Source organism: Stegostoma tigrinum, chromosome 2 (genome assembly GCF_030684315.1).
Source record: "Stegostoma tigrinum isolate sSteTig4 chromosome 2, sSteTig4.hap1, whole genome shotgun sequence".
NCBI classification, from domain to species: Eukaryota; Metazoa; Chordata; class Chondrichthyes; order Orectolobiformes; family Stegostomatidae; genus Stegostoma; species Stegostoma tigrinum.
In genome coordinates this window covers 106067072-106079549 of record NC_081355.1, presented here as the reverse complement: position 1 = coordinate 106079549, position 12478 = coordinate 106067072, and the positions used below count along the sequence as shown (strand labels likewise).

The following is a 12478-nucleotide window of genomic DNA, read 5'->3' as shown; positions in this document are numbered from 1 at the left end:
CTTTTTCTTTGGTTTTGACTCTGCTGTTTGATTTAATACATCTTTCCAACTGTGATCAGTATGAGGAACAAGGGGCCATATTAAGAAGGAAAATCTCAATGGTCGTGATCTCTGCATTACTAAACTATATGCAATGGACAAATGAGCTTGGAGAGATGAATTCATGGTGCAAACACTACTGTGGGAGAATTGACTTTCAATACTGGGAAAAGTGCATCTGAATCCTTGGGATGGTCTTCACCTGAATTGTGCTGGGGCTGGTGTTCTTGCTGATTGTCTAACGAGGAAAGTAGTGAGGACTTTAAATTGAGTTGTAGGGTTGCAAGAGATCACAGTTGGAAAGATGAGTTAAATCAAACAGCAGAGTCAAAACCAGAGAAAAAGGTATTAATATGGGAAATGATAAACACATCCTGACAAGAAAGGATGGAGGTTATGAAGCCAAGTGTCACCAGCAAATGCCACCAGGTTTTATAAAGGCAGTAAAATGATAAAATTCAAATTTCTATATCTGAATGCATACAAAAATTAAAATAAAGTGGATGAACTGAGAGTGCAAACAGAAATAAATAAGTATGATCTGATAACCATTACAGAGACATTACCGCACGATAATATGTATTGGACCTGAACCATGAAGGGCACAGCCCATGTAAGAATGGCAAGAAAGTATGAAAATGTGGACGCTTTGTTAGTTAATCATAGAAGTAGCCCAATAGAGAGGGACGATCTAAGTTCAAGAAGCCCAGATTTGCAAACAGTTAACATAGAAATGAGAAATTATAAAGGTGCGAAATCTTGTGTGGGCTTGGTGTATAGGCCCTGTAAGAGTAACCATATGATTGGGGTAGGGCTAAAAGAAGATATACTTAGATGTGATCAGAAAGGCAGAGTAGTGGGAGATTTTAATTTGCTTAATAACTGGAATAATTATGTGGGCAAAGATAGCCTAAATTAGGAGTTCATTTAACATTTCCAGGGTCGCTTCTTGGAACAGGACATTCTGAAGCCAACCAGAGAGCAGACTGTGTTAAACTTAGTACTATGCAATGAAATATAATTAATAGCAATCTCATAGTGAAGGTACCCACATTTAGCAGTAACCATAATATGGTTGAATGTTGCATACAGGTTGAGAGAGAGTGAGGTGGGACCTCTTGCTCAAGACTAATTTTTTGCATTTTTAATTAGGACAATTATGACAGCATGAAAGCAGACCTGTCTAACATGAGTTGGAAACTTAGATTGAAACATGTCAAAAGCTGTGAGGAGATATTTCAAAATTCAGAGAATACTTTCATTCCAATGAATAAAAAAAATTCCACAAGATAGACCCACCAATTGTGGTGAACTAAAAATGTCAAAGACTACTTGAAACTGAAATTGAAAGCAAAGGTAGATCATAAGATAATATTTAAAAATGTTCAAAAAACTAATAATGAAAGAAGAATCATAACACAACAGAAAGCTAGCCAGAAACAAAATATAGGTAGTAACAGTTGCTACAAATATTTAAAGAAGGAAAGTGTTAAACAAAGTAATCATTGGTGCTATAGAGAATAAGATAGGAGGATTAATAATGGAAAATAAAGAAATAACAGAAGAACGGATATTTTGCACCAACTTTCTCTGTAGAGGATGCAAGTCAGATCCCAGAGCAGTAATAAATCAGAAATTTGAATTGAGGGAGAAACTCAAGAAAATCACAATCACCAGGGCGGTAATACTGAGTAAATTGTTGGAACTGCAGGCTAACAAGATGGAATTCATCCTGTAGAGCTGAATGAACATAGCAGGCCAAGCAGCATCACAGGTGTGTCTACAATCCGACCCCACCACCCAAGACATTTTTCCATCCCCACCCTTGTCTGCTTTCCAGAGAGACGACTCTCTCCATGACTCCCTTGTTCGCTCCACACTGCCCTCCAACCCCACCACACTCGGCACCTTCCCCTGCAACCGCAGGAAATGCTACACTTGCCCCCACACCTCCTCCCTCACCCCGATCCCAGGCCCCAAGATGACTTTCCATATTAAGCAGAGGTTCACCTGCACATCTGCCAGTGTGGTATACTGTATCCATTGTACCCAGTTTGGCTTCCTCTACATTGGGGAAACCAAGCGGAGGCTTGGGGACCGCTTTGCAGAACACCTCTGCTCGGTTTGCAATAAACAACTGCACCTCCCAGTCACGAACCATTTCAACTCCCCTTCCCATTCTTTAGACGACATGTCCATCATGGGCCTCCTACAGTGCCACAATGATGCCACCCGAAGGTTGCAGGAACAGCAACTCATATTCCACTTGGGAACCCTGCAGCCCAATGGTATCAATGTAGACTTCACCAGCTTCAAAATCTCCCCTCCCCCCACTGCATCCTAAAACCAGCCCAGCCTGTCTCTGCCTCCCTAACCTGTTCTTCCTCTCACCCATCCCTTCCTCCCACCCCAAGCTGTACCTCCATTTCCTACCTACTAACCTCATCCCACCTCCTTGACCTGTCCGTCTTCCCTGGACTGACCTATCCCCTCCCTACCTCTCTACCTATACTCTCCTCTCCACCTATCTTCTTTTCTCTCCATCTTCGGTCCGCCTCCCCCTCTTTCACTATTTATTCCAGAACCCTCACCCCATCCCCCTCTCTGATGAAGGGTCTAGGCCCGAAACGTCAGCTTTTGTGCTCCTGAGATGCTGCTGGGCCTGCTGTGTTCATCCAGCTTCACACTTTATTATCACAGGTCCAGGAAAGCTGACGTTTTGGGTCTAGACCCTTCTTCTAGGCCTGAAATGTCAGCTTTTCTGCTCCTGTGATGCTGCTTGACCTGCTGTGTTCATCCAGCTCTACACCTTATTATCTCAGATTCTCCAGCATCTGCAGTTCCTACTATCTCTGGAATTCATCCTGGTGTCTTAAAAGAAGTGAATCTGAAATAGTTGCCATCTTGGTTTTAACTTTCCATCTCCCTTGATTTGGGTTAGTTCCACTAAATTGGAAGATAGCAAATATGAGTTCTTTATTCAAATAGGGAGGAGCACAGAAACCCGGAAACTTAACATCCGTCATGGGGAAGATTTTAAGAAGCTATTATTAAAGAAATTATAGCAGAGCTTTCAGATAAATTCAAGTGAATCAGGCAGAATCAACATGGTTTAATGAAAGTGAAGTCTTGTTTTACCAATCCATTGAAGATCTTTGAGGAAGATCCACATGCTGTGGATAAAAGGGAATCTGTGGATGCTCTGTACTTAGATTTCCAGAAGGCATGGAATAAAGTGCCACGTCAAAGGTTATTGCAGAAAGTAAATTCTCATAGGATGGTGGGTACCACATTGAAAAGGATTAGAAGATTAGTTGGCTAACAAGAAGCAGAGAAGGTATAAATGTAATGAGTGGTGTGCCACAGGAATCCAAGCTCTGTTTTGAAATGTTTTCAACTTACATAAATGACTCAGATGAAGGGACAGAAACTGAATGCCAAGTTGCTGATGACACAAGGAGTGATAGGATATTGGTGAGAGAACTCAAGGAGGTTACAAAAATATATATGTGTGTTACATGAGGTAAAAAAGATGTAGCAAGTTGGGGCATAATGCAGGAAAATGAAATTGATCATTTTGGGAGAAAGAATTTAAAAAAGAGCATATTGTCTAAATGATGATTGCAGAGGTCTGAGGTGCAGAGAGATCTTGGTGTCCTCATGCATGAATCAAGAAAGGTTCGTATACAGGCACACAAGTAACTAGGAAAGTTAATTGAATGTTATCATATATCCCAAGGGGAATTGAGTACAAAAGTAGGAAGGTTATTCTTCAGCTATACAGAGCACGTGAGAGTTCATGTTTGGAGTACTGTGCACAATATTGTTCACATTACTTAGGGAAAAATGTAAAAACATTACCTGACTAAAACCTGGAATGAGTGGGTTGTCTAATGAGGACAGGATAGAAAGCCTAGGCTTATATCCACTGGGATTTAAAATTGTAAGAATCAACTTAATTGAAACATATAAAATCCTGTGAGATTTTCAGGTTGGATGTAAACAGATGTTTCCTCTTATGGGAGAATCTGGAACGATTGGCCATGCTTAAAAATCAGGGGTCTCCCATTTAAGACAGAGAATAGACTTTTCTCTGAGGATTTTGAGTCTTTGGAACTCTTTCCCTGGCAAGATGGTGGAAGCAGATTCCTTGAATATTTCTAAGGGAGAGAGAGATTGTTAGGGTAAAGTTCGAGTATGGAGGTTGTAATCAGATCAGCATGAATCAGGATAAAAGTATGTAATGAGAAAAAATGAGTGTAGACAAATGTAGGTCATGTACAGTTAGAAACAGGGAAGTAGATACATACTTTGATCTTCATAAAGGGGGACACAAATATTTTGGAAAACAGGATCTAGTGAGAGGGAGGATTGGAAGGAAATCAGAATTAGTAGATAAATTGTATTGGTGGAAGTTGCTGAGATTAAAGGCCAATAATTTCTCATGAACTGATAAACTCTAGCCCAGATATAGTGGATGCATTGGTGATTGATTTTCAAGATTCTTAGGAGTCTGGAACAAATTCAATGGATTGGAAGATTGCTATTCTAACCTCACTATTTAAAAGAGGTGATATAGAGAAAACCGAGAATTATAGGCTGGTTAACCTGACATTGGTAATGGGAAAATGGCTAGAGTTTATTGTACAAAAGATTAATAGTAGAGTGCTTGGAATGCAATAATAGGATTGAATGGAGTCAGCATGGATTTACAAATGGGATATCGTATTTGACAATCTGCTGAAATGTTTCAAGGATGTAACTAGTAGAGAATATTCATCAGGATATGCCCCTGCTGGAGTGTTTAAGCTATGAAATTAGACTAGATAGCTTATGCAAAAATAAGCAAAAGACTTATGGATGATGGAAATCAGAAACATAAAGCAGAAAGCTGTAGAAACTGTTTTTCCGGGTCACTAGCCCCGGAACATTAAACCTGCATTCTCTCCACAGATGCTACCAGACCTGCTGCGTCTTTCCAGCAATTACTGTTTTTGTTTCTCATAGGTTGGCATTGAGAGTAGGGAAGACAGAGGGGGTATCCCCCTGATTGTGGGATAGAAAATGATTAGAGGTGCCGATAGAATCGATAGGAAGAATAATCTTCCTCAGGAGAGGGGGCAATAACCAAGAGCTACAGCTTTAAGGTAAGGCTCAGAAGGTTTACGGGAGATTGAAGGAAGTTAATTTTACCCAGAGGGTGGAAGAAGCAGGAACCCTCTTAACATTTAAGAATTATTTACATAAACACATCAAACGCTATAGCATACTTATGGACCTAGTGCTGGAAATTGGGACTAGAGTAGATACATGCTTGTGTGGACCCGATGGTCCGAATGGCTTCTTTAAATGCTGTAAACTTCCCTGAAGCCGCGCAGTTCAGGACGTGGGAAAGAGTGTTGCTGTCCTAATGGTGTGAAGTCGCAAGTTGTTTTCTTGTACAAAGTCTGAGATTCAGAATTCTCGGCTGAGATTGACAGTGCGGCCTCTGTTAAGACTATTCAGATGTGCAACAAATGTGGCTCTTGCTAGCAACTGAGAAATTTAGGGCTACCATTCTCGGCACAAATTATGGCATTTCCCACACAAAGACAGGAAAATAATTTGTCAAGGATTTTTTAAAAAGTGCGCACGTTTCAGGAAAACGTTGCAATGTTTATTGAAACATTTTGCGAGTCCAAATACTGGAGGGGAAGTGTGTGGTGCAGATGGGGCGCAAACCCCTGGCTCTGTGTCGCCCCCTATCTTTGAGCCACTGACCAGCGGCCCAGTGCTCACGTCCGGATGGTTGCTTGGCGACAGTAAAAGAATCAACATTCCAGACGAGGAGATACAGATCCTGTATGCGAGTGGGGAGTGCGCCGCATGATCTCTCAAACTAAACATTTCCAAAGTATAAGCGGTCACCAGAAAGTTCAGGAGAGATGTCGGGCGTCGTCCAACCTTTAAAACCTGTATATGCAGGGAAATTCACGGATACTGATCCAGCGCTGGACACAGTACGTTCCTTATGGTTTCTTTCTCATTCCTAATTTCTGCTCATTGTCTTTGTCAGTTATGGTAAAGTATACCTTTCGCATTATTTCCGGAACTATTCCCCCAAAACATACGTCTTTATTTCAATGATACGCCAGAAGTTAGCGATGAAACCGACGCGCGAATAGTACATGCTGTGATGAAATTGATCAGAGAGACTGGCAAAGTATGTTTCTTTTGCAGGCGGGGAAATTGGTACCTATTACTGGGAGAGTTGCGGACTGTCTGACAGAAGTCCAGCCTAGGGTATGTAAACAAGCTGTTAAGGTACAATTTCAAAATTATATATGATACAGGCGTTTGCTTTCTTTGCGCAACAGAATTGTATTTATCTGACGACATTTGAGGGCAGAGCGTTTTTTTTCTCTGTCGGTGGCCACGCATATCAAAGCTAGCTTGATCAAAAGCTTGAAAAAAATTGCAATCGCCTGAAAAACTCATAGCTGAAGAAGAAACCAGACATGACGGTATTATCAATAATGCATTATGCTTTAAGTACATAGTTCACAATTAATAGTTTAAGGAAAAAAAATTAATATTTAAATTTTCAATCATACTAACCAAACTTATTTATTGACGCCAAAACCCTCAACAAATATTCTTTCATTTTCACCTTCACACTATCATCCCACCACCAGATTCATGGAAAGTTTTCTCCAGCCTTCCAAGTACAGACTGTGTCTCTCGTCTTGTTCTATTGTCGGTTGGAGTTAGCATCTTTTAACCAGCCACAGCTTAGTCAACGAGATGCTGTTCTTCCAGTCCTTCTTGGTGTTCTTTTCTGTGGAAGGATGTTATGGCTTTGCAGCGATTGCAACAAGAACTTACCAGACTGATTCCTGGGATGTCAGGGTTAATGTATGAAGACAGCCAGAGGAAGTATTTGAATAGGAGTAGGTGAGAAGTAAATTAGACAGCGAGAGAATCCAAGTGAACAAGCATTCACTTTCTTAGGAAAAGAACAGGAATTTGAGGGAAGAATAAAGAATGTTACCACCAAAGATGACAAAATATCAGGCATGAGCACCCCCCTCATTCAAGCCTTGGGGTCCACTGCCTCTGCTTCTCCATTCCACAAAATGGCTCAGTATTGGTAAAGCATTCTCAGCTGTGATAGATTGTATATTTCCTCTCTGCCTAGTTAAATAATGGATAGTATCAAAACTGCAGCTTAACAAACTCAACTTCAGATCATTTATTAACTATCTGAAAAACCATTAATTGTGGATTGAAAGCTGAGAAGTGACAGTGCTGCAGAAGACCAGGTGAACTATCTGGGCTAACTGAGTTTTAAATGCCACTTGAAGAGAAATATTTTATTTTTTCTGGAAGGCAAGGTGATTTGAGTTACACAATCATGGGAAGTTAGCTTTAGGAGCTCCTCTGAGTAGAGATCAGGAGTTAACCTCTGCGACAATGTCCTGATGGATCTGCAAAGTTGTGCAAAGTTCCAATGTAAATAAAGCTTGCATTTTTCCATTAATGTCTATGAGGATTTGTAACCAATTGTTAGAGCTTTGGAGGTTAATGTTTATTGTTACCTAGAATGGGCAGTCAAGCATTTGTAATTTAAATTGGCACTAGTTAAAGTAAGTCTGTACTACTTAAAGAGGATGCGCATCCTGCCTGGAGCAAGTGCTGCAAATCATTCTGCCACTGCTTATGACATGGGGAAGACGCAACAGTGGCAGAGAGCGTATTATATGATTTCCTGATGCTGCAGTACAAACTTTGGAATTAAAATATAATCTATTCACAGGGAACTAGGAGGCTCTCCAAATAAACTTTTCAAGGACAGTAGAACCAGATTTCTGAGGAGCTGAAGGCCATTTGTCTAGCTGAGACCCGAATGCAGTGCTGAAGAGATTCAAAGACGACATGCTCCTGGTGTTTGCTTCTCTGTTTCAAATAGATGATCAGATTGCTTACCATCAATTCAATGACTTTCTCCATGGGCCAGAAGATTAACCTCCATCCGTGTGTTTCTAGATTTCTTTGCTCACACATGCAGTTAAATTAAATGAGTTTATATCTCTGCTAAAATAGCAAACAAATGTATCTCCTGTGTTTGGGTTAAGTTTGTGTTCTGTGTGATTGCTGACTTTAGTTTCTGGTACAAAATGTTTCAACTTTTACTTAATTATTGGTTAATGCATTTACATTTTAACCTAAATCAGATACCATAACCTGAATAAGCATCAAACGAAATTTTTTTTTCTTGTCATTGCATATCCTTATAGCCTGATACCCCCGCTGTGGTAAAGAAGTTTTTGAATACTAGAAGTCCCAAACCTGGTAAAGCCACAATTTTCTATGGCAAGGCAGCTGATCCTGACATTGCCTCACAAATGGAACATGGGCTCCCAAGCAAAATCTCTACATCTGTAAGTACCTGTTGAAATGTTGCATTATTACTTCAGTTTCACTATTAATAATTACAATACATTTTTAACCCCATTAAGTTTACGGATATAAACAATTGAAAATGAAGCAAATTAGGGATACAGTAGCATAGAATAAACTGATAATCTAGGTTTAAATTTACGATTTGGTGAGATGACTTTAATTGCAACATAGAAGCTGCGGAATTTGAATGCATTTATATTGCTAAATTTAAAGTTAAAAGCAAGAATCAGTAATGGCAATAAAACTATAAAACCACAAGAAAGAGGATTATGAGTTGGCTGTTTGGCCTCTTGAGCTGCTCCATCATTCAATAGGATCATGGCTGATCTGACATTCCTCATGTCCACTTTCCTGCCCTTTCCCTGTAACCCTTGATTCCCCTATTCAAGAATCTAACTGTTTCACCTTAAATACATACAAAGACCCTGCTCCCATAGCTTTCTGTAGCAAGGGTGTTTCAACCCTCTAAAAGAAGAAATTCCTCCTCATCTGTGTCTTTCATCCGTACCCCAGTATCCTGAGACTATGCCTTCTGTTCTTAGATGCTCCCTTGAGGGGAATTATCCTCTCAGCTTTTATCCTGTCAAGCCCTGTAAAAATCCTTAATGTTTCAATGATGTCACCTTTCATTCTTCAAAACTCCAGTGAGTAGATTCCCAATGTATTTAGCCTTTGCTCATAAAATAATTCTTCCAAACAAGCGATCATTCTGGTGAACCTTCTCTGAACTGCTTGCAATGAAATGATAGGTCCCCTTAAATAAGGGGACCAAACCTGCTTCACAATACTCCAGATATGGTCTAACCAGCACCTTGTACAGTTGCTGTTAGGCTTTCATACTCTTATACTTCAAACCCCATCTTCCTTTCTTCTTGTAGATTTTTTCATGGCTTTTTATTGTTCTTCAAAGAAATTCTCTAGTTTCCCATTAATCTTTGCCACTTTACATCAATTTACTATCAATTTGATACACTCCTTTATGTTATTCGTTATCCATGGCTGATTATCCCTTTTCCTGCAGTCCTTCCTTTTCACTGGTATATACTTTTGCTAAGCCCTGTGAAAAATCACTTTGAAAGTCTTCCACTGTTCCTCAGTTGTCCCACCAAATAGTCTTTGCTCCCAGTCTGCCGTGGTCAACACTTCCTGCATCCCATTGTAGCCTCCTTTGTTTAAGCACAAGACACTGGTGTTAGATTTTATCTTTTAACCCTCCAACTGTATTTTAAATTCAACCATACTGTGATCACTCCTTCCGAGAGGATCCCTAGCTATGTGACCATCAATTATTCCTGTCTTATTGCACAGGACCAGATGTAGAATAGCTTGCTCCCTGTGAATTCCATTACATACTGTTCAAGGAAATTATCGGGTAGATTCCGTGAACCTTTCCTCAAGGCTGACTTGACCGACTTGGTTTGACCAATGAATATGAAGGTTAAAATCCCACATGGTAATTGTGGTATGATTTTTAATAGCATCAGTTATTCCTTTTTTTTGCCCATCCTTCTGTGATGTTATCATTTGGTGGCCAATAGACTACATCTGTTAGTGATTTGTTCCCCTCACTGTTTCTAATTTCTACCCACATCGATTCAACCTTTTTCACTATAGAACCTATATCATCACTCACTACTACCTGATGTCATCCTGACTGCTGGGCAGACTCCTGTATGGACCCATAGAATGTTAAACCTGTACAGGGTCAGGATAACTTCAAACGGAAAGAAGGAGAGGCAGACTACTTATACCCTGTTTCAATAGGAGGCATTATATGATTCTATATGTATACATATTTAGTATTGCATTTTAAACCACTCTGAAGCTTAATGTTCTGCCTGCAGTGGGATAGAGAGCATGATAAGAAAGATTTTGGAAGTGAATTGTTCTCAAGGTGAGCCCCAGGAGGGCAGATGTTAATTTGCAATTTGATGGATCAGCTAGGATCTTGTAAATAATCTCATCAAATTCTGCTTGATTTCTTTCGCAAAACCCATTGCTGAAGGGACTATCAGTTGCTGTGAATAAATTGTCAATGTAACTTGAAGATATTTTACCTCGTATCCCCAAAACTCCTGTTGACTGAAGCTATTACCACTGCTTTACCATTCTGGTTACAGGTGCTAGGTTTTGAATAGTCCATGGGATTTGCAATTTACACAAAGGCAATTGCTTTATCACGTTCCAAATTCAATTTCATTTCAATCGTTTTTTTGATGTTTTGCCCAGCAGCAAGGAAATTTCTCTGGATTCACATCTGTACTACTAAAGTGACTTATCACCATTATTCTACATAGAAACACCAGTTACAGTATGTTGTCATCTCTAAATTGGATGCAGTTTGCTTTGATCTTTATTAGTAATGTTTCAACCAATATCCACCTGCTCTCACCTTTACTGGCTCTATTCCTGCCTGTTTGACCTGTCTGTCTCCTCTCCACCTGTCTTTTCCTTTATCTATCTTCTATCCATCTCCCCCGTCTCGCTATTTATTTCAGAACCCCCTTCCCCTCCCCTATTTCTGAAGAAGGGTCTAGTCCTGAAACATCAGCTTTCTTGCTCCTCTGATGCTGCTTGGCCTGCTGTGTTCATCCAGCTCTACACTTTTGATCAATTGGGCCAATGAGCTGAGGAACGGCAGATGGAGTTTTATTTTGGATAAATGCAAGGTATTGCATTTTGGTAAAATGAATAAAGGCAGGACTTATACAGTTAATGGTAGGGCCCTGAGTAATTTTGGCGAACAGGGAGACCTAGTGGTTCAGGCATATAGTTATTTGAAATTTGCATCACAGATAGACAGGATCGATAGAAAGGCGTTTAGCATGCTTGCCTACATTGCTCAGATCATGGTGCATAGGAGTTGGGACTTCGGGTTGAAGTTGTACAGGACATTGATAAGGCCACTTTTGGAGTACTGTGTACAGTTCTGGTTGTGCTGCTATAGAAAGGATATTATTAAACTGGAGAGGGTTCAGAAAAGATTTACAAGGATGTGATTCGGGGTTTGAGTTATAAGGAAAGGCTGGGTAGGCTGGGACCATTTTCACTGTTGCAGGGATGACCTTAGAGAGTTTTATGAGATATTGAGGAGCACAGATAAGGTGAATTGCAAAGGTCTTCCCTTGAGTGACAACGTTCAAAACTAAGAGCATATTCTTAAGGTGAGAGGAGAAAGATTTAAAAGGGATGCCATGGGAATTTTTCCACACAGAGGATTGATCATGCCTGGAATGAACTGCCAGAGGAAGTGCTAGACAGAGATATTGCTACAACATTTAAAAGATATTTGGATATTTGGAACAGGAGAGGGTTAGAGGGATATGGGCCAAATGAAGGCAAGTGGGATTAGTTTAGTTTGGGAAACTTAGTCAGCATGGACGAGTTGGACATCGGGGCCTGTTTCTGTGCTGCATGACTCATTGACTTTATGCCTCCACGTCCATATATTTACTCCACTTTCCGTTGGTGATAAGGTTTAACTTCAAAAAGATTGGTGAAAAATCATACCACCATACTTTATACTTGGTTTCACCCATTCTTCTCAAAAGTAACTTGATGTACTGGTACTGGAGGGGTTGCAGAGGAGATTCATTATGTTGATTCTGGAGTTGAAAGGGTTGACTTGTGAGGAGAGACTGAGTAGACTAGGATTATATGCATTAGAATTTAGAAGAATGAGAATGAATTTGGAAGAATGAAAAAGTTATAGAAACATATAAAATTATGATGGGCATAGATAAGATAGAAACAGAGAGATTGTTTCCACTGGCAGGTGAAACTAGAACAAGAGGGCATAGCCACAAAACTACGGGACCAGATTTAGGACTGAATTGAGGAGGAACGTCTTCACCTGAAGGGTTGTGAATCTGTGGAATTCCCTGCCAGTGAAATAGATGAGGGTTCCTCATTGAATGTTTTTAAGATAGATAATTTTTTGAAGAGCATAGGAATTAAGGGTTATGGTGAGAGGGTGGATAAGTGGAGCTGAGGCCAC

The 12478-nt window shown here is 40.1% G+C and overlaps 1 protein-coding gene across 2 annotated transcripts in view; it reads left to right on the top strand.

The window, feature by feature from the left end:
* The first annotated feature begins 5861 nt into the window (after nucleotides 1-5861).
* Nucleotides 5862-12478, top strand: part of efhb (EF-hand domain family, member B) — a 70045-nt gene continuing 63428 nt past the window's right edge. The window contains exons 1-3 of one of the 2 annotated variants that reach the window (XM_059641865.1): nucleotides 5862-6038; nucleotides 6259-6321; nucleotides 8316-8459. In XM_059641865.1, coding sequence (XP_059497848.1) covers nucleotides 5964-6038; nucleotides 6259-6321; nucleotides 8316-8459 — 282 coding nt within the window. In that variant the 5' untranslated portion in view covers nucleotides 5862-5963. Of the gene's footprint in view, nucleotides 6039-6258; nucleotides 6322-7937; nucleotides 8053-8315; nucleotides 8460-12478 lie in introns of those variants that run through there. The other variant, XM_059641868.1, reaches the window with a different exon arrangement.